Source organism: Pocillopora damicornis, chromosome 4, assembly GCF_964200805.1.
Source record: "Pocillopora damicornis chromosome 4, jaPocDami1.2, whole genome shotgun sequence".
Classification (NCBI taxonomy): domain Eukaryota; kingdom Metazoa; phylum Cnidaria; class Anthozoa; order Scleractinia; family Pocilloporidae; genus Pocillopora; species Pocillopora damicornis.
The window spans coordinates 25,250,273-25,277,713 of NC_142673.1; the positions used below are offsets into that span (position 1 = coordinate 25,250,273).

Consider the following 27,441-nt stretch of genomic DNA (forward strand, 5'->3'; position numbering starts at 1 on the left):
TTCTTGTCACCCTTTGATAGCGCATCCTACACTGACAGAAAAAACAAAGGCGCCGGTACAGGAAAGATTAATAAAACTATAACTCTGAGATGGCATTTCCATTCCCTCTTTTTCAGAAAGATCCGGTACATATGTCATGTAATTTTATTTTAATTAAGCCACAGATTGAAGTAGGTAATTTAGTGTTAACAACTGAGTTGAAAACGTAAATTAGCGACCGTAAAGGGTAAAAAAGCTGACGTTTCGAGCGTTAGCCCTTTGTCAGAGCGATTGACGAAGGGCTAACACTCGAAACGTCAGCTTTTTTACCCTTTACGATGGCTAATTTACGTTTTTAACTCAGTTGTTAACACTAAATTACCTGCTGTACTCTCTCACCGACGCAGCACCACAGTTTCTTTAGAAAACGTTACCCCCTTTATTCACAGATTGAAGTAATTTTGAAAGTAAAGAGGGTTCTTTCCTTAGGAACGTCTCTTTAAGACTAATGTCATTGCGTTTACGCAAGACTATATGTAAAGACTAAGATAGGTAAACTTCACCCCAGGGAAGTACCACTGGAAAAGATAATTGAGGAAGTAAGGGGGGGTGGGGAGGGTAAAGCACCAAAAAATATATTCCTAGAAGAAAAATTGGTGACGCAATGAGATACTTTGTAAACCATGAAAGACGTGTCAACCAAAGCAAATCACAAATAGTCTGTTAAACAACAAACAAATAAACATACAACCTAATGAATTCTTCGTTGCAATAGTATTCAGTAAAGCTCTGTTGCGCATTTGCTATCTATTTTGATTAAAAATTTCAAAACATGTTTGGAGAAATTGCTTAATCATTTCTAAGTACGATAAGTAATCTTGGCTGAGTGTCTTCTTTAGCCGAACGGTATCAATACTGCTCCTAAAGGATACTAACTTTGAAATCTAATCCCTAATATGTTGCCTTTTTAAAACATGTAAATGCTTTGTAAAAAGGTCAAATCTTGCAATAAATACGATACATTCACGAGTAAATAAACTGATTTACTTCTCTATCACTTTAGAAAAGTATTTTTAAATCTATTACCGCGCAAATAATAATAATATTAATAATAATGATGATGATGATAAGACTCGATGGTAAAGACGATTCATAATTTTACCGCCATTATAATATTTACCACTATTATTTTTACAGTCGTTGTAACGAAGTTTTCACTGCAATCATAAGTAAATTTTCTAACCGCAGAAAATCGATTCTACAAAACTTGATGGATAGCGTGCTTTACGGAGATCAACTTGTCATGCAATTCTACCCTACGTGAACAATTTCCTACTAGAAAAAGCGCTAGCTTTTGTGGCATTCCATGCCATGAGACAACGTCTCAGTGTTCACTTTAACATCTACATATCGTCCTAATTTTAAATAAAATTGTCACAGCTTACGTTATTTTTCAAAAAGGAATCTTATGTAGGTGGCTTAACTATCAATATGTAAATGATGCGTCTTTTCATCTTCAGCGGGTTCATCACTATCATCTAGCTGCGCAACAGGCGATTTACAAAACTGATCACGACTACTTTGCTTTCTTTTTCGGTCTAATTCACCGGGAGCTGTTCTTCCTTGGTGTCTTTTTTTTTTCATCTCTAAAATGAATTCCACCAAGTCCACAGGAACGCTGGCATGATGATTTTCACATGATTTGGAACTGAGGTTGCATGCGCCACTGAAAATTAAAATAAACAAAAATTTTACATCGTGAAAACTGTTATTTTGTAGTCCAAGAATAGCTACTTTAACTAGTAGAATCGAGCTTAACTGCCATGTCAGTTATTGACAGTATTTCAATACAGCCCAGTAGCGGCACGTCAAGGTTCGACCGGACTTAATTGCCGAAAGAGAATATCAACGTTGATATTCTCTCGGTTGCCGACAATAAGAGAAAACAGGGGTCCTCGAATCACATCGTAAAAGGTTATTCTTAAAATGACTTAGAGACTAAATATCCTTTTCTCGAGTGGAGCGTGAGTTTTTTCAAGGGCTAAAATAAAGATCTAAGTTGCTGTTGGCTTAAGGACGTACTAAATCCTTACAGCGGAGCATTTCAAAGTTGCTACTATCTGTGCTGTTATCCTTCTCCCTTGATTTTCCTTGCATCACTCCTTGCAAATCACTTTTATCTTTTTTATCTTTAAGGCGTGAGTGCCTTTTTGTTTTGTTTTTAAAAGTTATGTCAGGAGTGAATGCTGTCAATTGTTTTTAATTTTTATAGCATCAGAATTTTAAAATAATTTTTTCCTCTCCAAAAGTGCAAGTGAATCTAAATTTTCTTTACTTAGCCATGCAAGAGGATTTTAATCAATACAACTTATCTTTCTTTAACTAATCATTGGAAAACATGTTTTAAATGGTGTTAGCGGAAAATAAAATGCATCGAGAAATAATCCAGCCAATCATCCAGCATGTGATTGGAACGAACCATCAAAAACCAGGCAGTGGATGCACATTTCGAGACACAAAGCAGCATAGGACAGAGAACAAACCACAGCAAGTAAATTTCAAATGCCGAGTGAAGTTTATTACCGTTTATCAAAGTTCCGTTGGCCACCTTGACAAGGAAAAACTGCTGACCAGGACCGTTATTTGCACTACATGAGTAGTTCCCAGAATCCTCTGCGGTGGCGTTCTGAATAACGAGGATCGAATCACAGAAACTGCATTCACCCTGAAGTATGAAACGGCCTTTGGCTGTGAGAAAAATCACAACAAACGTTTTAGTTGTTTACAGTACTCTTGTAGTGAAAAGCCGTGACGGATCATTTGCGCCAGCAGTCAAACATGAAACCATAAGGCTGCAAAATCCTACATTTAGGAACTGCTGCTAACTTTAAAGTCGAAATCTTTGATTTCAACAGTGACATTATCGTATTTTCCTTTTTGGCTAAAGGAGGCCAATCAAAAAATATCTCAATGAGCTAAATCTGCACAGAAGTTACCAAAAAAAACAACACACAAAAATAACAAAAAAATCGCTGACAGAAATTTTAAAAAAATTGTGTCTAGAAAGTTAACAAACTATGGGAGAAGAAAATCAAACATTCTATAAAGGAAGCTGAGGATATCTTACGTTTGATAATGGCACTTTTTCCCTCGAAGTTTCTCCTCCATTCTATATTCAAAGGATAACCTTCAGCGCTGCAAACCATAGCCACGCTATCCCCAATGTCAGCTGTTAACTTTACCTCACTGATAGGAAAACGTACACGAACTGTTGAAAAAAGATTTAGTTATTGCAAATTTTCAATAATTTCCAAGGTTGGAGATGTTCATGGGGAAAATATATATCTGATTAACTAAGGCAAGGCCTTGCTGTGAGAATACTGGTTTGATATCCACCTATAACATACTTCGCAGCGCTAAGTCCGTATAAGGGGACCGTAGCCTGATGTTCTACCAGTACGGTCTCGAGTATGCCGGACGAATAAGAAGTTTATTACACCGCTAAACGCTACGTGTTCGGCGTACTTTTACGACAACATTTTTTCACGAAACTTCAACAGAAAGAAAAAAAACAAACAAACAAAACCCATGGCACAGTTATTAAAAAAAGAAATATGAAATCTCGCTCCCGCTTTAATGTAATAAATAGCCAAATGATCCTCACACGTGAAGTACACTATGACTATTAGCGGAAAACATGTTACGAATCAGTTTCAAATTTCTTCTATTACAGCTCACCTGTCACGATCATTTCGAGACATATTATCATAAACAAATCAAAATAAGATTTATTTCATTTCTGCATTACTACTTTTAAATGGTATGGTTTTTTTAGCCCTGAGAGATCGCCAGAGAGACCGCCAGCCCCCGGAGTGACCGGCATCTAACCGGCTTCGCTGAATCAAACATCAATGTCACGGCAATAAAGATAATGATTCCTGACTGAAGGGGTTGTTCTACTCTTCAATACCAAAGAAAATGTAAAGAGAACAGTTTGATGGATATGATCACCGATGTAAGGTTTTGAAGGATTTATTCTCACGATCCAAGGGGGCCATTTTTGCCTGGCCTGAGTTTACCCCGGAAGTAATGGGGGCTTGCTGCTCCTCTTTGACGTCATGCATCGAAGGTAATCCTTCCAGCATTTCGTCAGGTTTATTCCGAAACCTCTTGAGTTCATCTTAGCCAAACTCGCCTCCAGGCCATCGTGTCGTACTTACGGACTCAAATGTGAAGTTTATCTTTTATTGTTTTTCCTTTTGGCATTTCTAATTACAACCCTCATTCTTGCACTTACCGTGGAGATAAGCTGCCGACGACGTAACATCGCAAGGTTCTAAGGATTTAAAGTAAAAGGTGATTCTACATCGATATTCTCCACCGTCTCTTGCACCGACAGAATTCAAGATTAACGGCTGATTGACATCAGTTGTAGTTTTCACATGTTTGCCATTTTTTAAGTACGTCACTTTTTTTATAGGTGTGGTTTGCTCCCAATTATTGTGGGTCAGATTACAGTAAAGCCTGGCACTGTCTCCATAAGATACTGTAATGTTCGGAATAAGCCGAGCCGCGGGCAAGTCCTCGACTATAAGAGACAAACGACAACAATAGAAAATTAAAATGAGAATAAAAACAAAAAAAAAACAAAACAAAAAAAACGGTGAGGTAATGGTTATTGATCTAATCCATTTCGATGAATCCCTAGTGGATAACAAATGCCTTCCGGGGTGATAGACTGGTGCAAGGATTGACTAACTTAATGAGTTACGAACTAATTGCTGGAAAGTGTGAATTTTTATTCACTCACTGAGTAACTGACTCATTGACGGACTGACCGACTGACCGACAAACGGAAAGCGGACTACAATTATGAGTAATTGAATGACTACAAGAATTACAGACTGACTGACTAACCAACCGAATGACTAACTGACTGACTGACTAAATGACTGACTGGCTGACTAACTGACAGACTGTTTAATCTGCCGACAGATTGACTTAATTCCTGACTTTCTGACGTAAAATTTAACTGTCTGCCTGACTGACTGATACACTGCAGTGACTGCACGCCTAACTGACTAATTGACAGCCGGTGTTAATCGATTACTTTGACAGATCGGCTGACTAACTGACTCTTTATTTGACTGACTACGAGACCGACTGACTGACTTGCTAACAGAAGAAAGAAAGAAAGAAAAAAACAAACAAACAAAACCCATGGCACAGTTATTAAAAAAAGAAAAATAAAATCTCGCTCCCGCTTTAATGTAATAAATAGCCAAATGATCCTTACACGTGAAGAACACTATGACTATTAGCGGAAAACATGTTACGAATCAGTTTCAAATTCTTCTATTGCAGCTCACCTGTCACGATCATTTCGAGACATATTATCATAAACAAATCAAAATAAGATTTATTTCATTTCTACATTACTATTTTTAAATGGTATGGTTTTTTTTTGCCCTGAGAGATCGCCAGAGAGACCGCCAGCCCCCGGAGTGACCGGCATCTAACCGGCTTCGCTGAACTTAACATCAGTGTAACGGCAATAAAGATAATGATTCCTGACTTAAGGAGTTGTTCTACTCTTCAATACCAAAGAAAATGTAAAGAGAACAGTTTGATGGATATGATCACCGATGTAAGGTTTTGAAGGATTTATTCTCACGATCCAAGGGGGCCATTTTTGCCTGGCCTGAGTTTACCCCAGAAGTAATGGGGGCTTGCTGCTCCTCTTTGACGTCATGCATCGAAGGTAATCCTTCCAGCTTTTCGTCTGGTTTATTCCGAAACCTCTTGAGTTCATCTTAGCCAAACTCGCCTCCAGGCCATCGTGTCGTACTTACGGACTCAAATGTGAAGTTTATCTTTTATTGTTTTTCCTTTTGGCATTTCTAATTACAACCCTCATTCTTGCACTTACCGTGGAGATATGCTGCCGACGACATAACATCGTAAGGTTGTAAGGATTTAAGGTAAACGGTGATTCTACATCGATATTCTCCACCTTCTCTTGTGCCGACAGAATTCAAGATTAACGGCTGATTGACATCAGTTGTAGTTTTCACATGTTTGCCATTTTTTAAGTACGTCACTTCTTTTATAGGTGTGGTTTGCTCGTTATTATTGTGGGTCAGATTACAGTAAAGCCTGGCACTGTCTCCATAAGATACTGTAATGTTCGGAATAAGCCGAGCCGCGGGCAAGTCCTCGACTATAAGAGACAAACGACAACAATAGAAAATTAAAATGAGAATGAAAAAACGGTGAGGTAATGGTTATTGATCTAATCCATTTCGATGAATCCCTAGTGGATAACAAATGCCTTCCGGGGTGATAGACTGGTGCAAGGATTGACTAACTTAATGAGTTACGGATCAATTGCTGGAAAGGGTGAATTTTCATTCATTCACTGAGTAACTGACTCATTGACGGACTGACCGACTGACCGACAAACCGAAAACGGACTACAATTATGAGTAATTGAATGACTACAAGAATGACAGACTGACTGACTAACCAACCGAATGACTAACTGACTGACTGACTGACTGACTTAATGACTGACTGGCTGACTAACTGACAGACTATTTAATCTGCCGACAGATTGACTTAATTCCTGACTTTTTGACGTAGAAATTGACTCTCTGCCTGACTGACTGATACACTGCAGTGACTGCACGCCTAACTGACTAATTGACAGCCGATGTTAATCGATTACTTTGACAGATCGGCTGACTAACTGACTCTTTATTTGACTGACTACGAGACCGACTGACTGACTTGCTAACTGACCTAACAACTGAATAACTAGGCCACCGAACAGATGCTTTCATATAAAAAGTCTACAAAAAAACGTCTTCGTCATTCAAGCGAAATGCGTTGGACACTTAAAAATGTTTTGATAATTTTGCAACGCTGCTCTATGTTGGAGGTCGTTTGTGGCTCCAAAAAGAGACATTTTCGCAGTCTATTTCAAATGCCTCGAATAAGTCGAGACGCCCCTTAACGGTCAAGTGTTTCCAAACGTTCAAAAATTCCATCTTGAAACACTAAACGACAGTTCTGCTGTTGATCAGCACCTGGGTGGGATCTACATCAGTATGTTCATCCTTTACGAGCCAAATTCGCGGAAAAAGTAATCATTAATTCCCCTATGTCAAAAAAGACCTTTAAGATTGGAAGGTTTCAAAATAAACACTTTTGGAAATAGAGAAGTTTCATTAAACGCGAGAAATGTTTTCGTTTTACGTGCAATTTTGGTGCATCTCGACCTCTCGTGCCGTAGGGCGTTGTAAATCTTTTGCGGGAGAGGATCAATGTACTCTTACACATTTGTCTGCGACGACCTTCCACTTGATAATCCAATCATATCGTTGATAATTCAAGTGACTCACCTGCAGTGACATAGATGGTGAAACCGTGTCTTTCTCCTTTTCCGCCCTTGGTAGAATATCCGGTGCATGCGTGTCTCCCCTTAGAGGTATCATCTTCGATTGTAATGTTGGTAAAGTACAACGTCGCGGTTGTTTTGTTCCCTGTGCAGAGATGTTTTGGCATGTTTATTTCCACGTGGACTGCGAAGCATAACTCTGCGACAAAAACTCACTTTACAGACTAAGGAGGAGAGCCTAATTAAGCTCCAGAAAATTGTTTTACCGACTAAAGCATACAATAGTTATAATGTGCCTATCCCTAATGATTTTTTGCGTCTCTCAGTAACGTTCAAAGTCTGAGCCTCAGCACCAGGCTTGTAATTTCGTTTCATGCCGACAATCATTACTGGAAAGGACAACTGATATCAAATCACAACTCTCAGGATATGACCTTTTTTGTAACCTCTCAAAAAACCGCACCGTTTCCCCAGGGGTTCATAATATGATTGACCAATCAGTGAAATGATTTAAAAAACCAGTATGACAGTCGATAGCAGCAGGACACGACCTATGATAGACTCCCTTCTCATCGGGAAAGAGCAGTAACACTCTTTGTCAAGCCTGCAATACGTTTTTGATGATGAGCCACTAAGTAAACATTTCCACTCAGAGAACTGCCTCGAGATCAATAGACATCGATGGCCTACCCTCCCGTCTCCCCAACAAACTACGGCTATACCGGGCTAGAAGTTACTGGTCTAACCTTCTGTTTTGTTAGTTTGAAATACCGTCTCCGTTTCCGGAATGTCTAACCACTTTTCTTCGTAATTTGGAAGTAATTTTCTCCTTTGAAACTTCACCCAAACAGGAGGCAGTCCGTTCTCACCGACAAAGATACAAGTGAAATGAACCTGTGAACCACTAATGGCGAAGACGTTTTGCGGCAGGGGGTCGATGATCGTTACAGCTGCAGATGGAAAATGAAAACGTCAGTGATATTAAATGGACATGGATACAAAGAGAAAAAAAAAATGAGACGGATAAACAGGCAGGCAGACGGTAAGAGATAGATAGCAAGGAAGGCATATAGAAAGACAGACAGACAAACAGGCAGGCAGATAGTCAGACACAGATAGCAAAGAAGGGATACAGAAAGACAGACAGACAAACAGGCAGGTAGAGAGAGACAGGAATACAAGAATTTACACACGAACGGATGAACAGCCGAACGAATGGACGGAACAACGGGCAAACGGTCAGACAGACGGACAAACAGAAAGTCAAATGGACAGAGAGAGACGCAGAAAGACAAATAGGCAGACCGGCAGACGGACGAATGCACGAGCGAACGAATTGACAGACATATGGACAGAAACACAGACAGTTATGGGGCTCCGGTCTTGCACCACGTCAACGAGCCGTACATTAACGTTTGGAAATGGTACTTAGTCAAAGCGTTAATGCCATTTTCTAATATATTCTAAAATATCATTCTTCAATGCGATTAGTTCCTCGTAAATGCTTATCACAAACACCTCACTCACGTTCTTTAGTCAATTTATTTCTTTTGCCATTATTTAACAATCAATTTCCAAGAATGAAAAAGGACTGAAAGGTAGCAAGGAAGCCCGTGAGAAACCGCAGGGCTGTTACATGATGGGCTCCCTGTAAGAAATATTATAATTACAGTGTAAGGGTAGAATTGTAGTGACAAATCCATGCCTGTCCTAAGGTTGAGATGAATTGAATTTTCATTCAATTCTTCTTCTTTCCCTAAGGGGACATTTAAACGTAGACTCCAGCTAAAAGCTCTGTCAGCTATTCTTTGTCCACGTTAACGATGGATAGAAAAGCTTTCACAATCTAAAGCATTAGATATGCTTATCAATCACAGCTGTTTTTTCGCTTCTCCTCGTTGCCGGATTGTCTCTTGCAAGTCAACGAAGGCCAAGTCGAAGGTCGAAAAGACCCTCAGTACTTTTCTATTACCCGTAGTCAAATTAAAAGCACTAATCTGTCAAGTTTTTAATTCTTTAATCATTTTTTAGCGGCTTAACTTAAAACATATCAGGGCACAGAGCCAAATGAATAACATGACATTGTTTCTTATTCAGTGACACAATTAGAAAGTGCGACCCATGCATTTTTGATTAAATTTATATATCAGGAAATTTCCATACTCAACGACCCGAAATCGTACCCAATCATTTCTGATGCAGTTTGTTTTGATTCGGTGATCCTTTTAATCACGGCAATTTAATGGTTTTGTACTAAGCAAGAACATCTTATTTTGCGTCCCAAATCAGCTTCGGTAATAATCTGCCCTTCAGTGTTAAGGATAAACGTTTAGTCGGTAATGGGATCTTCCCATTGTTGTAAAACAAGATAGTTTAAAGGGCATGTAAACCCAAAAATACATGTTTTTCTTATACTATGTAAAAATTGGCGTAGAAAACGAATTTGAAATTAGTTTTGTCCAATTCGACTTATTTTAGGAGAAAATCGGCATTTTCAACTGAAATTCCATTTCCGGTAAATACAATAGCGAGAAGTCGTGACGTAAGCGGTGGAACCAAAATATTGCGCAACACATATTCCCCAGTAGAACTGGTGTGGGAGTTCGTGTAAGTAGCGGTAATTCGGAAGATGTTTTTTCAGAAGATAGCGACTCGAATGCCTTAAGCTTAGTACATCACAGCGCTGGGGATAATCCAGAATCTTCAGGAGAGTCTGGGCCACGTCCTTAACAATATGAGCCGTGTAGGGTTCAACGAAGCGATCCGCACGAAGACAGTACAGAACATGTCGACAGCGATGCGACCGTCTCGGAAACTCAGACTGGTATTTAATTTACTTTGTGGTTTATTTGTATTTAACATGAAAATACAATAAAGCGAGGGTACAATCTAAAGGAATGCAACATAATTTTTTTTAACTTGAGCTTCTGAAAGTGTTTTATATAAAATTATCAAAGGTGCGAGTGTGGAACTAGTCAACCAATGCCGACAACTCATGAAAGTGTTTGTTGTACGGAAATCGGGCAATTGTGGCAAAATGGCCTGAAACCCAGATAAGTTGTATCACTGAGCATCCAGGTTTTCAGTCAATTTGCCTCGATTTCTGGGTGCTGGAGACGGCCAAGTACGCGTACAGGCAGCAGCAAAGCACAGATAATCACACCGGAAACGACTAAGCTAAATATTTTCTGTTTCATCTGTTTTGTTACATTTTGAGATCGATTTACTTGAGTTGTTTCTGCCATTGATTTAATAATACAGTACTAGAGCTAGTTGTTTTTCGCTTCTTTCCTGACAGGAAATTTCGCTAAATTGCCTACAGATAGCTTGTTCGTTGGTGTTGGGGATATCTCGGCAAACACTTTAGGGTCGCTGTGCTATCTTGTGCGGTAAACAATATCCTTCATCTCAGAAGCATTTCCATCGATAAACAAGTTGTATCATGTACATTTCCTTGTGTGGCCTTCATAATTATCCAACCCTGTTTGTGTTTGCTTCGATTTGAAATATTGAAAAGATAGTTTTGCAAGCTGAAATCAGGATCTTTTAAGTTGTACTCAAAATGATGAATATTGTCCTATTGACCTTTGAATGTATTTTCACTGCTGTGAAAACCGTGACACAAATTCTTCTGCTGTTTCTCTGCAGGGTTTCTCAAAGGAAGCACCAAGTGGGGCTGGCTTGGATTTTCTTATAGAACATAAGGGTTGATTATGGGATCCTGTATAGAATTCTTTGTATCGAACCGACAAAATTCCAGATCACGTTATTACACACTGATATCAACGAATTCTCTTTCTTTGATACGTGTTTCGAATTCAGGCAAAGGTTCAGACATGTCAGTGTCTTTTACGGGCTCAGCGCTGGCTCCCGAACAACTGGCTCCCCCATAATATTTCATTAGATGAGAAAAAAGATGTTTTAGAGAACCAATAAAGCTATTGTTGTTTAATTAACGAAACATTTTCATGTAAATCGATTTTGTACTTTCTCTGTTGACCTCTAACTTTTGAAGAGCTCAACTTCTTTCTCAGTTCGGTCGGCCACTTCCGAATCCTCATCGCCTGCCGACTGTATGGGTCGTTTTTATACTTTCGAATAATTTGCTTCTGGTGAGGCCTGAATCGTCGGTACAGCACCAGGAAGTAAAATGACTGCTACAAACATCAGAACGTTCGAACGGCTCTACGAAATTGGCTATTTTCACTTGAACAAATTTCACGAATTGTCGCTTCAAATTTGCGTCATTTGGAAATATTTGCATTGTATGCCCAGTTTTGTTTGAATCAGTACAAAACTGGACGACACAACGCTTCACCATTACGAAAAAATTAAATATACTGAAGCAAACTGTAAGTAAAAAAATCATGACGAGACCAGCAAACAACGGCTGTAGAAAAGACTCCTTCGTGCCTCACACGATTATAAAACGAGACTTTGGAGGGTCCACCCGTGACGTCACAGGAAAGATGGCGCCATTCAAGATGGCGAATGTTTCGAATTTGGAAGAGCTTTTACAAAGTGAAAATGGACTTTTGAGAATAAACGAATGGTACCTTTGGTGTACTTGATATATTTACAAAACATCTATGTGAAAAGAAAATGAACGTTTTTTGGGTTTACACGCCCTTTAATGTAGCAGTAGTTAAAATAAACAAGATTCTTTCATCAACCTGCTGATGTCACGCAACGTAGATGTGATAACCGCATCTTAATTAAGTAATTTTCTACAAAATTGCAGATATGCATATGAACTCATATGGAACCAGTCGAAATTAGAATTATTTTATTAAGATAATTTATTCGTTCATTTTTATTTTTGAGTTTAAAATTTGGGAAAGTGCCAATTAGAGGCTAACATGAAAACCAAATAAATCATAATTATTCTTTCAATTTATGAGTCATGCCTTTCGAAGATGTTGCGTCGCAATAAAACAAAGAAAATGCTTTACGTGAAACAAAGAAACTTGCAGGAAACCGTTCGGTTTATGTCTGCTTGTTACTGCATGTTTGTCACGACACAGATCATACGATGTTGTGAAAAGAGAATCATCCGAGTACAATCAAAGTCTGTGTTTTCCATTAATTGTTTTGCAACATTCTTATCACGATGCAATAAAGAGATTTTCCTCCAAACGAAAATGGGCTCGTTTCCGTCTGAAGAAGATAGCGAAAAAATGCTACTGAAGATACGATGTTTTGTAGTTGACTCAATGATTTCAATTCATCTCTGCAGAACTGAAACTTAAACGCGTACCCAATCGCCCTTCAAGTTTGCCAATCAACCAGAGATGTTTCTTTGAACAAACTAGACATGCAACTGAGACGAATTTTCCAGCTCATAATTCTATCCCAGTCGCTTCCAGTTTCTGCAAGTTGCACTAAGTTCCCGAAGTAAAACAGCTTTGTAAACAATTAAAAATTTTGGACGAGTTTTCCTCTTTGTGGATGGCTCAGAAATAACACATCTGTAAAAGATTTTTACATTAAGCCTACCTTGCATGGAAACATGAACGAGTAAAATCAGGCTGCAAAGCAATGCGTAATTTCCCATGTTTGTATTCTTGGCACACAACAAGCGACTCATGCGATCGGGAAAACCTTGGTAATAACACCTTTCCCCGGCCTGAAATGTCTTAATGTCATGTTAACGATGATGTCATCGATTACAAGCTTATTTCTGAGTGGTCGATTTTCCAGCTTTGCAAAACAAAATAATTCAAACAGGCTGATATTGACGCAGTTTGTCAAGTGAAAAAGTCAAGTTCGTGTCTGCTCTTCTTTGGCAGGTTTTGTTTTTAGATCGTAATAACTCTATCCATCACCCTTTTTTAAATGTAAACAAATGTTAACTTGCATTGAAGTAGTCGGCCCAAAAATTTATTCACGCACCTGACATCAGATACCAAGGATAAACCCGCTAATTCGTCGAAACTCGACGGATCTGGTAAACAACCCCTGTCCACTTCGTTGATTTCTATATAAACCCCAAAAGCCTGAGCGAAAGTCTACTTTCTGTGTTTTCCAATTGTGTGTAATAATGTATTCAACTTTTCTAATCAGGAAATTTACAAGTTACTTTACCGCACGCGTGCTATTGTAAGAAAAAACGGTTTTCCGGGAAAATCCCCCGATATTTCGCAACAGACAACAATAACATTTCGTGACACTTCAAGAAGAGAGGAAAATTCTTGAATGCGCGATCGTAAAAACCATCTAAATTCAAAATGAGTAAACATTAATTTCAAGTGTAATAAAAATACAAATTAAATAGTCGAAAGGAAGCGCAACACTTGTTGGCAAGTGTGACGCAGTCCCCAGTAGTGCTAGCCTATTGTTAATCGCCCTTTATCGATATCTTTCTGAGTGCTCATAAGCCTTGTCGTTAGCTCTGCCGTGCTGTGTGACCGGAAAAGCTCTCTGTGGCGGTCATCTGAACGGCTTTATCATTCAACCTCTTCCCTGTTTTCATGAAAAGACCGAGCTTCACCTCTACGACGCCTCACCGCATTTTTACTGTTTACAACATACTGTTTTCACCGCATCCTTCTTGTTACGTGCTGACAGTGTCGCAAAGGGTCAAGACGAAACGACGAAAACACAGGCGTATATTGTTACATTGACCAAACAAGACAGATTTAGTTTCCTACGTTGTTTCGGCTACTTTTTCTTAAGATTTACACCACAGCGTCAAAGAGTAAGTTAACCACATAGATGACTAACACTATGCCAGAATTTGTTGGTTTTTTTTTTGCTTTTGCTTTTTCGGTCTCTTAGGTCACTGAATGGCTTTGCCTGAATGTTTGATCTGTTGCTCGATATCCTCTAAAACCTGTGCGCGGGAAAGCTCGCCTTTCCACACTGAACATAGAGTAAAAATAAAGGTGTTCAGAGATATTTCTGATCATCGGCAGACCGGCTAGGGTGTCAAGGTGCCGTTCCCGAAAAATGCAAATGATTACATGAAAATAAATGTAGCATTTCAATTTCATATTCTGCACGGCTCTTGAGGATTTAGTGTTTGATTTTTCGGTAAAAAGAGTATTGTAGTGAGTTGATAGTTGGAGAAATTTGGAAGTTAGATCTCGTTTCTTTATCTTCCGTTCTTTTTATCACCTGGTTTCTTAGTCAACTAAGGAAACGTAGGAACCCAAGTCAAGCTGTGTTTTTAAGTTTGAGAATATTACGTAAAGCAAATTACGTGAATATTAATGAGGATTTTTTCGTGTGGCTTTCCACTTTGTTTTCTGTAATTGTTGTGCAAACGATCTTTCTATGCAATTTTTATCATTCAAATGCAATTTTCTACTTTAGTTGCAATTACTCAGTGGGTCATAGAGTGATATCTTTTGTTTTCGATGTAAGGCATATAGCTAACAAGCTGCAAATGTCTTGTGCGTGAATGTTCGTGTCCAGTGCAAGATATTTAATTACCGAACTTCTGTTTTTCCATTGGTGGGTTTTATCAATATCAATAAAACCGCCTTGCAATACAGTATGAGCTCGCTATCTCTTGAACGGCGAAATTAGAATGCAATCAAGAGGTTATTCAAATGATCGCCATTTACTCAACAGACATACAACGCCGGAACTACCCCACGCAACTCCATGCATGAACTCTGATAGTTACTTTGCAGGTAAATTGATTCTTTCTTCGCCAAACAAGAGAGAAACCATTGCAAAAAAAAAATTCTTCCTTTTCCATTATCTGTCGCACAGAACTGGTTGATGAAAAACCTAACTTTGTACTGGTAAAAACCGGTTTGCGTCAGTGTCAAGCATGCCCGTCAGTGTCAAGTCTACCGTATAATCATCAAAACGGCCTTTGAACCGGCAACTTCTGCAAAAATTGCGTTATGCTTTCAAGGTGTTGAAATCTATTGATCGCTGACTAAGAGAGTGCAAGCGACTTATTTCAACATCCTTTCAAGGAAAGCTCTCCTTAGATGCCGCATTCCGTTGCGGTGAAATCAAATACTTGAGTTGCGACATTTTACGGAAATTGCCGAAAGTGATTCAAAAATGAGTTTCCTTTCGAGGGCTCTCAGCCGTTATTTGAATGACATAATAATATTTCTTTGAGGGCTGTTTAAAGTATTGTAAGATATAGAATTAGCTATAAGCCTACGGACGACTAAAGCATCCAAATAATAAAAAGATGGAATTAACGAATGCAAGGATAGGTGGTTAACTGAAAGCATGCCTACCAGGCCTTTCTTTTCCCTTTTCCAAGCGGAGCAGGAGCAGTGTAAGGGCATGGGACAAAAGGGAACTAAAAAAAAAAAGGCAAAAACGTGACGCACCCCGGACCTTTTGCGCAGGTTAGTTCACAGACGACTGACGTTTTCGGGTCGAATCATGCGAAACCCGAGTCAGCGAAATGAAATTTTAAAAACTTGAATGACTTAGGGAAAAATCAATAGGCGATCACCTTGATTTTGAGGGTAGTTCAGTTGAATCAATTTATCGACAGTCACTGATTGCGTGAATGAGGAAACGAACGACTGAGTGAAACTGATAGAACAAACGATTATAAATCAATCATAAAGCAATAAGTGCACCGAAGCGATCGATAAAGAAATCCATTCTTCATTGGTTATAAATAGATCGTTCGCAATGCTGAACTGGAAGTCACGTAGTTCACATGACTGTTTACGCTCTTTTTCCGTCCCAAAAGTAATAAGTCATTCCCAGAGTACTGTTTACATCGAGTTGAACTTGCGGCTAAAGAATCAGTTCCAAAAGATCAACGATCAAAAGCAAAGCGAAGTTTTGCCTCTGATAGAGTGTGAACACAGTGACGTAAAAATAATGACTGCCTTGTCTTACCTCGTCATCAGTCCTGCCATCTTCGGTAGTCCTAAAATTTTTTCCCCCGCATGCTCGTTCATGATAGTCGTGCTCGAGCAGGCATTTTGCTTGATCTGTCAGAGACAAAGAAGAGTACTTTAACTAAGGGTTTAACTGCACATCTCACCAAAACTTCACCATCCTTGACCTTTATCTCTTCCTATCACATTGCAGGCACGTGGGCCTAAATGACTGCTGTATTGCTCTCTCAAGTACACTGCTATTCTTGCGTTTGTTTGCAGTCATAGATTACTGTTAGCAACACAGGAATGCGCAAGGTGGAGAGTTTTGGGCTGCGGAAGGTTTTTCATCAGGGAGGAGGGAGTTGGGGTCACAGGTCTAAAAAAAACCCTCCCCCCCACCCCCTTTCTCAACTCCTCCTGATGGGTGATGACGGGTGAGTGGCTTATGGGTAGGGATAGAACAAGGATTCGCCTGTGGAAAATATCATGACTGAAAAAAACTGAATTCAGCAATGCAATGCTTGTCTTTAGACAGCCAGAAACAGAGTTCACTATTCAAGAGGCAGACCGCTTGTGTTTTAAAAGCCTTGGGATGAGATTATTATATGAACATTTATAAATAAGGATCTCATGGTTAATTTTTTTTTTAACTTAATACTGAACTTTAGACTGATTGACAAAGGAAAGAGTACATCCAGGCATTTAAGCTCGACACAATTTCTAGTCGGCCGTGTTCATAAATGTTTCAGTTGAAAGGAAGGTAGCAGCCCCGGCAACTAACAATCTTGTTGATTGGAATCACACCAGTCGATAGAGTGGAATTTTAAGGTAATGGTTTGGCACAGAACATTATGTCAATACTTAAATGCGACATTGTTAAAAATTTCAAAAAAACAATAGGTTTCCCCCCTGCCATGAATGACACCTAAAACCGGGATAGATATTTAGGGTTCTTGGAGAAATCATCGAAACCCTCATTATGCTTGGGAGTTACATCATTCCTTAGAGATCGTACCCAAAGGAGGAAAATGACGAAGACCATTTACGCACTTCAAGTTCTCCCTAGTGTCACTCGCCTAATATGTTTCTCAAATTTACTCTACTGTTGATCACAACTGAAGGAATTTGTTTGACATTCATCCGATGCTAGATTCTTCCTTCTGGCCCATACTAACCGGAAAAATGGGAATATTCATCGAGCTTTATTTTTTTTTCCTTTCGCTTGTTGGTTGTTGATAATTTTTTCTCGTTGTCACGCGATTGCGTTTGAGATGCGACCTTTAAACTCAGTTCTTGCATCATCGTTACCCGATTGGACATATCGGGTCAGTCTGAGTCATTCAGTTCTTAGAGAAAAGGATAAAAAGTGGCGGTGGATAGAGATCGGCGTTATGTTTTCCGTAATTTTTATTATAATATATATTTATATTTTATTATAATCTCTTGAACACAAACGACGTCAAAATGTGGTAAAAACCGCGAAAAAGTGCTTCACGAGGCTTAGCCGATCGCGTCACTGATCGATGTCCTTGCCACATTTTTCCCGTCTTCTGTGAACTATTTCTGTACAGATCCACGAAAATATGAAATCTTTTAACAGTATATGTTATAGAAGAAAAATATTGTCAGCGTCTTCCCTCCGATAGATCATAAGAAGGAATTAACCAATCAAAATGTGACTGTAACTCAGCGTATCAGTATTGAAAATGTTTGTGTTACTAAGAGTTCGAGTTAAAATTGCCAAATGCCACGCAAATAATCAGTTTTTGTCTGCGGATAGGTTGAGAAATTTTCATAAGCATCATAGGGACTGAAAGAGGATGACAGATAATTTCAGCACCAAACAGACTAAGTAAAGTATTTACTACTTTCAGTGCAGTTGGCCAAATACAGGATCATGCATCTGTGAGGGAAAGGGATTGATGTTTATCATTTCCTTTCGTTTTCAGTCTTAAAATTATGTGTTATCAAGAGTTCGAGTTAATATTGCCGAATGTCTCGTAAATAATCATCGTTTGTCGTCTGATAGGCACATAAATGTTAACAAGTAACGTAAAAACTTTAAAAAAAGATGGCAAAGATTATTTCAGCCCCAAATAGACTATGTAAAGTGTTTCCCTGATTCAGGGAAGTTGGCCAAATACATGACCATGCATCTGAGGGAAGGAGGGGGGGTATGCAGTGAGGAAACCATCTCTAGTCCCTGAGTTTAAAATGAGCCATGTACTATTAACAAAATAATCTGTGCTATTCACAAAGCAAAGAAAGTGCACCTTAGGAAACCCCCCTCCTCCCCCCTGCTTCCCAATGAATGAAATGACACCCTTTAAAGGAGGTTAAACAAATATTCTTCCCGGGGGAATTAAGAATTCTAATCATGCCAACACTGACCTCGGCAATAAACTTAGGGGAAGTTTTTTTTAGCGAGGTCGAATGAATGCCGTCCAAATGAGGTAAATTTTAAAACTCTGTAATTGCTTCAGTCAACTTTGCCTCTACTTTGCCTGGATAGGAAATGAAACCTAAAGTATTATCAAACACATTCCACGGTAGTTTTGCTGAGATTGTTGTTTTACAAATCCGCATGTTCTACCCTCTATTTCGATATGTCGAAACCTCAGGGGATTAATGTCGCCATTTATCAATTTGTATTCTTGTGTTCTCTGATTGGATAAAATTGAACCTTTACATTTTAAAATGGTAAGATAGGTAAATGATAATGAGATTGATAGGCAAGGAAAATCGAGAACAGTTAAGAATGAAGAAATGTAACAAGGATTACTTGTGACAAATATAGCTGAAAAAGTTATAGGAACCTTGACCTAGCTCTTGAAATTTCCGGCTTTCTGGAGTATATCAAGGATTTTTAATTAACGAGAATAGAAGTAGAAGTAGTGGTTTCCATTGGATACGTGTTAGCACAATATGACAGTCATGAAAACAGCTTGCTACCTTGTGATCTAATTCTCATGTGATCTCCTCAGGAAAAAGCTCCCCACAACGTAAGCATGGCCGATGTAGCGAAAATTCTGCTTCTTTCTGCGGCGATTTTTCTCGTACAAAGTGTTCTAGGTAAGTCTATATATATATATATATGTGTGTGTGCCAAAAGAACTAAAATACTTCTAGGGTGTGTTAGTGAGTTCAGTTATTGATAGACTTATCCTGAGAAATCCACCAGACCATATCGAATTTAGCGATGTTGATTAAAATTTCAAATCAACAAAACCATAAGGTATAATTACATGCTTCGCCACTATTCTCTAGCAAAAAGACAATGTCTGAAGGTGTCGCAACTGCTGCCTCATTTGAACCCTGATATTTCAATGTAAGATCATAGATGTAGGGGTGTCGATGAAAGTCGGTTAACAGCCGTCAACCGCCGCCTTAAAGACTGCTCACTGCCGTCTTTGTCGCCTGCCATCAGGCTGTCGTGTTTGGGTTTCGCCTTACGGTGCAGCCGCCAATAACACCAACGGTAGTCGCTAATGGAAATAGTTATTGAAACTCCTGTAAATGGAGTCTGCGTAGAATACCAAGTGTTGAACAAAGGCATTAATCGTTCGTGAAAATATACACGCGTCCGGATGTTTCATAAGAACTCCGGTTACGCCGCAATTTAGGCGTGTAGAAAAAAAAGTAATTTACATTTTTCCCTTCATCCATTTTATTCTTCTCAATCCTCAGAAACCCGTTTTCGTTCTTCTTTAGTGTTTTCCTATTTTTCAAATTATTAAAAAAATTATCTGTTTACCTATAAATGTTATAGTCTCCTGCAAGCTTGTGTATTTTTACTCAGTGACTCTAAATGTCGGAATGAGCTCTTCTAGTTTCTACCAGTCATCATGAAAATTATATGCAAAATTACAACAAATTTTCCAGGTTTCCGTGACCGTGAGGAAAAATAAACCATTAAATTAAAGTTTTCCCAAGTAGCGCTGAAAGAATCTATCAATAGATAAGTTGAGCGTGACTTAAAACAGCAAACGTTACACTGTATGTTAATAATAAGTTTTTTCGGCTGTGTTTACAATAAAGTGAGTAAATATTTCCTCTAGCGTTCGAGATCTTGAGAGCATTCTTTAAGTCTTTTGATAAGGAAACGCAACTCTGATCGCAGATTTTATTAAGAAGACTTTTTCTTAGTAAAGCTTTACTGTTTTAGTTCTGTTCACCAATATAGAGCAGTAGGTTAGAACTAGGTGTATTGATGAAAGATCTTCAGCGATCTAACATAGCTGCCATTCCAACCAGTTGCTTAGGAACTCGCCTTTTTCGTCGGAGGTGGCCATTGCATTTAAGTTCGAAGAAAAAAGTAATTACCCCAAAATTTACAATCACGAAATGAAATTAGGGACGTTAGGCAAAGTATGATGGCGATGATTTGGTTTTGCCGAGAGGTATTTGTTATTGCCGTGACTAGTGTGGGTCACCTTGAAGTATTCCAGAAGACACGATATATTTCTAACAGACGCGCGCAGCCGAAGTGCGCCTTTCTAAAGTAAAGCTATGCGTAAAGAGCTCAATGGACACGTCAACACTTCTCACATATGCTATTAAAATGCGGAAGTTTCTCGTTGAGTTTAGCGCCTTGAATGACGGTAAGCTCATTCAGCCATTTGCGGGAGTCCTGCTAAAAATATATTAATTATTTTTTTTAAGCGAAGTGTTCCTCAGAGATATTGTCCTGACTGTTGAGGTCCCCGGTATTGATTTATCTGATCCATTAGCGACCGAAAAAAAAATTCAAGAAAAGTTCTCTTTTCTTTTCTGAAACACTGTTTAATACGAGACCCTGGATGAAAGGAAACGTTTTTGATCAGTGTTGGGTGCGACAGACGAGAAATTATCACATAAGTTTGAAACAGAAGTAACCCAAATTGAAGCAGTTTGAATTACACTAAGTATTGGAAGAGGAAACATTGGCTACAACTGCGTCGATTCTTTTCCCTCTAGTTCACATTACTTTCGACCATGTACTATTTACTTTAAGGTCTTAATAGGGTTAACCGTCAGTGGTAAAACAGAAAAAATTGGCAGTTAGACGAAAACATTGACAAACTTTAACCGTTTGCAGGAGCCTTCTATAATTAGTTCCTGCTAAAGGCAGGAGCTAATTATGTGCCAGGTGAGGAAACCGTTACGAGACTACTGGAGAAAACGTCTAACCAAAATAGCAGAAATTTTTGAGAGCATATGATTAAAGATAAGAAAGATATGGCCTCATAAAGTCTTAGTTGACGCGTTGGTACACTTCCTCAGCACCACACAAACGTGTATAAGACTTTTTTCGACGCACTGAGGTTTCATTTTCACAGGCGTAGTTGGATAAACACACCATAAGTGGAAATAAAAATATGTGAAAGGATTCTCAGTTTTTTTCGTCTAGATAATGGGTCATTTTACCTAATCTTTCAGGTGCAAATGATATTAAATTCGTCAAGCCTCTCCCAAAAGGCGTCTATGCTTTTGAGTTTGACTCAGCCAGCGTTACATGTATCGCTTTGGATTCTTCCGGCAGTACTGAGCCTCTGATCATCAGCTTTAAGAGGAAAGACTACTTGGGTGAACTTCGTGAACTAGTGGAAGATGACAACGTCTTCTTCAGGAACCAAACTCAGTCAGTCGGTGTGTAAATAAATTGTTCTTTTTATGCTTTAATACTCACAAATCTGTGTCTCCTTCTGGTGGACGACGCAGTGACCTTAATGTTAGTGCGCTGGACTCAGAATCACGAAGAGGTCTGGGTAGAGTCTCTTCTGTATAATAAGAGACATGAAAAAAACACGCGCGAATGGCAAAAACTTGGTCAAAAGTACTTTAATATCAAGACTTTGTCTGTCTTTAACGTGATACTCAACCACAGTCCTTATCGACACCGGAATAGACCAAGTGCAAATAATGTAATAACAGCAAAGTGAGCCTTAAAATGCTGAAAGAGAAAGATAGAGAAAAACCGGGGGGGGGTGGTTTGGGGGGAAGGAGCCGGGTTACTCTTTCCGGGCGGGAAGACAAAGCAAGAAATATTGGTTAGGAGGGAGGATACAATTTTTCTTGCGGGTCGAGAAAAGGAAAGTTGTTAATGATATGTGTCAATACTTGTCTTAGAGAATGAAAGAAAAGCTATGGAAGATTCTGACTTATTGAACATTATGTTTGCAGGTAAAGACACAAAGCTTTTTCGCACAATGGTGATCAGAAATGTGACGCTAGAATATGACAGTTTGTCGGGAGGTTATGAGTGCCATGCGTTTGCAGGAAATATGAGCAAGAATCCAGAGGACAGATTTGCCTTCAATGTCAACGTAATCAAAAGTATGTCTGATTTGCACCTGCTGTATCACTGTAGATCTTAGAAAATTCACTTATTGACATCATCTCGCCGTCAATCACAAAGGGAGAGATCTCTTCGCCATTTTTTTTTTTTTTTTTTACACTTCTTCCCATAAAAACCTTGCCTCTTTTCATATTTTTAGCTTGCAAAAAGTATCCCTTTCGATTCGCTGGAATCAGTTCGAGGGCGAAGAGAGCGGTAACCTTGATTACGCCCGAGTTAGCTATCCCTTCCGCCTTCCCCTTCCCACTGAAAGTCAGTCACACTCGTCAGTAGTAGGATTGAAATATAAACTGCTAACATGGGCCATTTTTGTCTTCATGTAGCAAGTTATTCAAAAATAAAGAGTCAACTATTATTGCCTTCCCAGAGAACGAAATTCCTAAAGTCACAGTCACACCTGACACTCAAGTCCTGAAACACGATGAAGACCTCACCCTCTTTTGCAACTTAACCAACAAAGGAAGCGATGGAAATAAACTAGAAAAAATGTATTGGTTTAAAGATGATGTGTTGTTAGATAGTCTGAAAATCGAAGAATCGGAAAAAGACTCTCTTGAGTTTCCACGGGAAATTAAACGCGTGGGAGTCAGAAATGGAGGAATATACTCGTGCGTTCTGGAAGCCAAATTGAGAGGTGTTCTGGGACACAACGTGTCGGATGACGCTATGATTCGCAGTAAGTGTTTTTCTAATTTCGCAAGCTCGATAACTGAGGTAACCCTACTGTGATCTTTTACGAACTTCTGTCGCTTATGGTGACTTACATTTTTAAAAAAAATTGATAGATCACTACTACTACAATTACTACTACTAAAATTTTCCTTTTCCTTCTTTAAAGGCTCAATAAACACATTTCCATTTCCAAATTTTTGAGAAATACTTAATATAAAACTTTTACCATAGCAACACTACGGTCTACCTGTAACTCATAAACGCGTTTAGTGATCCTCGTTTCCATTATCGAACTGTCACAAGCTATTTTTTATGGTTTTGCAATCTTACTGAAAAAAAAAAAGCTCCGGTATGCTCTTGAAGCCATTTTAGAGAATTTACATCAGTCACATCAAGAGATTAGCTTTACTGTTGGTCGCCTACCTTTACCAAGGAAATGTAAACTGTCGTTTACCTGAAATCTACACGTATTTTGATTGGTTCCTTCTCACGATCTACTGGAGGAAAGACACATACATAGCGTCGCGATTATAACTTTTTGCTTCTTGATTATATGAAGCAAAGAAATTCCATGTTGACGTTGTAGATCGGAAACGACGTCAAACTGGGGTAAGAATTGCATCAGTGACATGCTCTGCCGCGCCTCGTGCGCCATTGTTTTGTTCTCACCGCATTTTGACGTCATTTGTGATGTATAATAATAATAAAAGAATAAAAGAAGTTTAATTCCACCATCATCGTAGTTGATCTGAATTACGTGGTTACAAATGTACAACTATAAGAATTACATGCTGTTAATCAATAAGGGACTGGGTTACAATAGATTTTATATTAAAATTACAAATGCAAGTTAAAATATATATGTAGGCATATGGTCTAATCATCTATCTATTTTTCTGTCTATCTATCTATCTATCTATATGTCTATCTATCTATCGATCTATCAATATATCTATCTATCTATCTACTATCTATGTATCTATATGTCTATCTATCGATCTATTTACCTATCTATATATCTATGTCTACATATCTACTATTTATATATCTATGTCTATCTACTATCTATCTATCTATCTACTGTCTATATATCTATATGTCTATCTATCTATATATATATCTATATATACCTATATGTCTATCTATATATCTATATGTCTACCTATCTATCTATTCATCTATCTGTCTATCTATCTATCTATCAATATATCCATATATCTATCTTTTGTCTATCTATCTATTAATCTATCTATCTGTCTACTATCTATATATCTATATGCCTATTTATCTATCTATCTATCTATCTATCTATCCATTTATCTATCTATCTATCGATCGATTAATCAATATATCTATCTATCTATATTTATCCATATATCTATCTATTTGTCTATCTGTTTACTGAACACGTAATCGTAGTTCAAATTTCTTAGAAATTAAATTAAATCTTCTTTCTCGATATTTTTTCAGTTGCGACCTGGCTTCCAAAACCTGGAAAGAATGCTAAGCAAAATTTGCACAATGTTGAGCAGAAGTCATTCAAAGGAGATAATGTGAGTTTTGAATGTGCAGCCAAAGGATTTCCTCTAGAGATTGAATGGAAGATAAAGAAGAAAAATGAGGACACCGTGCAAGCTTGTATAAGTAAGTCTTTCACTTTTCATTTCCCATTTCTTTTTCTCTCTGCGAGAATTGATCACAGAGTAAAACACGACTTAAAAACTGAATAAAGTTGGGTATCTATCAACTTTCAACGCGAGTCGAAATAAAAGCCTTCAAGATATCAAGAAGGGAAAACTTTTAAAAATTTTAACTGTAATTTTATCAGGGTATAATTAACTTCAAATATCATACTTCCTTTATTATATTAAGTGTCGAAAATGTGCTTTTAAATCTACGATCAGTTTATTTCTACCAAATAAACTCATGTACCGTCTCTTTCCTTTTCGACCCTCCTTCATGTTAATTGCCTACAATTTTTCCTTTTCTCACGAAAATGTGTTTAATCAGAACAAGCCTTCGTTTAGGAACGCCTCCGTTATCTGAAGGCATTATTTGTTTATTCCAGGATAATTAGAGGTTATAAATCCTCTATAAATCATCTACAAAGAGTTATTTAAAGATGTAGCCGGTTTAGCCTCCTCCCTCTCCCTTCGGATCCTAACGATCGCGCTGGTTCCAAAATTGTCCACTTTCCCTGCCATTAAACTCTGCTACACCAACTGTGACAAATAATGATCTTGATGTCTTCTATCCCTATCGCCGCCATTCCACAAATTTAACCATCAACCGTCTCAATACCATGGAAGATATTGATGCCATTTCTTGCCATTGGTGCCATAGTTTTCCCCCTAAATGCCAAAGTCGAACCCCGCCCACGACCCACCCCTTTCCACATGGAGACCCTCAACTATGCCTCTTACGCCAGATTCGGGGAGACACAATGAGAACTTATCCCTCAATCCCGATAAACTTTATTTTTATGTAATTTTTTTGTGCATTCACCATTGCCTACTTTAATTGAAAATATCTGTAGAGAACCATAACCAATCTTGTATTTTGCACTTCGTTAGACGGAACGGCGAATGGACGCTACAAAATTCAGCGTCGCAGCGCTTACGAACCGTATGTTCTCACCATATCTGACGTGCAGTACTCTGATCGCGGCTTTTACTACTGCTGTCTTCCCTCAAACTGCTCTGATAACGTCAAAGATAACTGTCAACGATTCGTTCTCCGCGTCAAAGGTAGGAACTCATCCTAAATTTGTTAGGGCTACTGCCTCCGATAGGAGGCGAAATCACATGTGGCGCGGAATGACGTAATATCCCAGGACGTGGAGTGCTTCTTTGTATGAAACAAAAGTCTCAATACTGATAAATTATTTATAATTAACAGGCGAAATTAAAAGAAGCATAGGTAATCATTATAGAAGCCCAGAGGATTGGGGAACCATGAGGCTTTCGAGCTAGCCCCTTTAAATTAAATTATTGAATCATCAAAAATTATCATTATGTTACCTATACTCATCATCATTATTATTATTAATAACATCATTATTTGTTACCACTTAATTATTGGTTGAATGTCAATTAGACACTATATTCTTGAATCATCTTCCTCTTGTAGACCAGAATACTCATAAATATGTGGAATGCGGCAGGTTTTCTTTTTTGCATGTGAGATAAATATTCTGCCACGCTACCTTCTAACGTCATGAAACAACCTCTAGTTCTTTCTAATGTTATAAAAAAAAAGTTTGCTACATTAGTAGCCATATGGAGTCTGACTGTATTTTTGCACAATTAACGAACTCACTTCCTCCTCATAAGTAATTTTCAGTCGAGCGCCCAAATTATTGAAGATTGCTTTCGCTTTCCTTTACGTCGCTATGTGATTAGCTCAGGAATTTCGCGCCATTTTCTCAAACGGTCAGATTCACAGGTCCGAACCAAAAATCGATAAGGTAGAAAAAAACTTTGTTGAAAGCGTGCTGTTGTGTTTTTTTGGCAGATCCACTGGGTGCGTTGTGGCCAGCTGTTGGTATCCTGGTTGAGGCCGTTCTTCTCTTTGTGATCATTTTCTTTGCTGGAAGAAGGGAGAAGAACAAAGAGAAACGGTTTAAAAGGAATTAACGTCGACGTGTTAATCATAATCATCCCTGCAAACTCATGACAGTGAGACTAATGAGAGTGTCACCGCAAGCTAGGAAATAAGGGAGACTGTGATGAGCGAAGCTACTCTAAGAAAGGACATAAAAAGGGACGCTTTCCAACATAGAAAAGAAAAATGATAGTGTGGTATTCGATAAAGAAATTCAGATGACTTGAGTGGCATATGAAACTTTCTATAAAAAATCTCTCATCCAGTCTCTAATTTAGAAGAAATTTCCTCTCCAATGTATTTGGAATATCCCCCATATTGCTAGACTATTTTATAGTCGATACTAGTTTTTTTTTTCTTTCAAGTGTAAATTGTTTTAAAAATAATTCACTTTCGGTGGTAGGTATGCCTGAGGTAGTCGGTACCTCGTATTTATTATTCGGATAAAACGCGCATAATAACCTGCTTATGAAATAAGCTATCTTTTTTTTCTTTGAAATGCAGAAGTGATCATCTTTATTACCGGTGACATAGTTTGTAAATACTACTTATTAAAGATTGGTGGAAATATTGATTTATATCCTAAGAATGTTCAGTCTTAAGGTGAGGAAGTGAGTCCCTAAATTGTTAATTATTAC

General features: G+C 38.4%; 2 protein-coding genes and 1 long non-coding RNA gene across 10 annotated transcripts; 2 read left to right on the top strand and 1 right to left on the bottom strand.

Moving 5' to 3' along the window:
• Positions 1 to 683: 683 nt before the first annotated feature.
• On the bottom strand, positions 684 to 16,498 carry LOC113683472 (neural cell adhesion molecule 1). 5 transcript variants are annotated; one of them, XM_089205748.1, is made up of 10 exons: positions 16,377 to 16,498; positions 16,208 to 16,302; positions 15,586 to 15,650; positions 8,125 to 8,328; positions 7,383 to 7,523; positions 5,909 to 6,199; positions 4,277 to 4,567; positions 3,107 to 3,247; positions 2,563 to 2,727; positions 684 to 1,705 (listed from the first exon to the last, which is right to left on the bottom strand). In XM_089205748.1, exons 2-10 carry the CDS (start codon positions 16,267 to 16,269, stop codon positions 1,626 to 1,628), a joined length of 1,440 nt encoding a protein of 479 aa, XP_089061874.1. In that variant the 5' UTR covers positions 16,270 to 16,302; positions 16,377 to 16,498; the 3' UTR covers positions 684 to 1,625. The 5 variants fall into 5 exon arrangements, with proteins under 5 accessions (XP_089061874.1, XP_089061876.1, XP_027056518.2 ...); XM_089205750.1 differs by lacking the exon at positions 16,377 to 16,498 and having other exon boundaries at positions 16,208 to 16,371; XM_027200717.2 differs by lacking the exons at positions 4,277 to 4,567; positions 16,377 to 16,498 and having other exon boundaries at positions 16,208 to 16,364.
• On the top strand, positions 9,939 to 11,334 carry LOC149047386 (uncharacterized). 2 transcript variants are annotated; one of them, XR_016186441.1, is made up of 3 exons: positions 9,939 to 10,202; positions 10,677 to 10,767; positions 11,027 to 11,334. It is a non-coding gene; the product is annotated as an uncharacterized LOC149047386 (long non-coding RNA). The 2 variants fall into 2 exon arrangements; XR_016186440.1 differs by lacking the exon at positions 10,677 to 10,767.
• On the top strand, positions 13,816 to 27,389 carry LOC149047387 (neuroplastin-like). Of its 3 annotated transcripts, none has more exons than XM_089205753.1 (8): positions 13,816 to 14,075; positions 19,176 to 19,263; positions 21,610 to 21,819; positions 22,354 to 22,506; positions 22,896 to 23,204; positions 24,671 to 24,844; positions 25,774 to 25,947; positions 26,714 to 27,389. In XM_089205753.1, exons 2-8 carry the CDS (start codon positions 19,200 to 19,202, stop codon positions 26,833 to 26,835), a joined length of 1,206 nt encoding a protein of 401 aa, XP_089061879.1. In that variant the 5' UTR covers positions 13,816 to 14,075; positions 19,176 to 19,199; the 3' UTR covers positions 26,836 to 27,389. The 3 variants fall into 3 exon arrangements, with proteins under 3 accessions (XP_089061879.1, XP_089061877.1, XP_089061878.1); XM_089205751.1 differs by lacking the exon at positions 13,816 to 14,075 and adding an exon at positions 16,840 to 17,019; XM_089205752.1 differs by lacking the exon at positions 13,816 to 14,075 and adding an exon at positions 18,539 to 18,644.
• Positions 27,390 to 27,441: the final 52 nt, after the last annotated feature.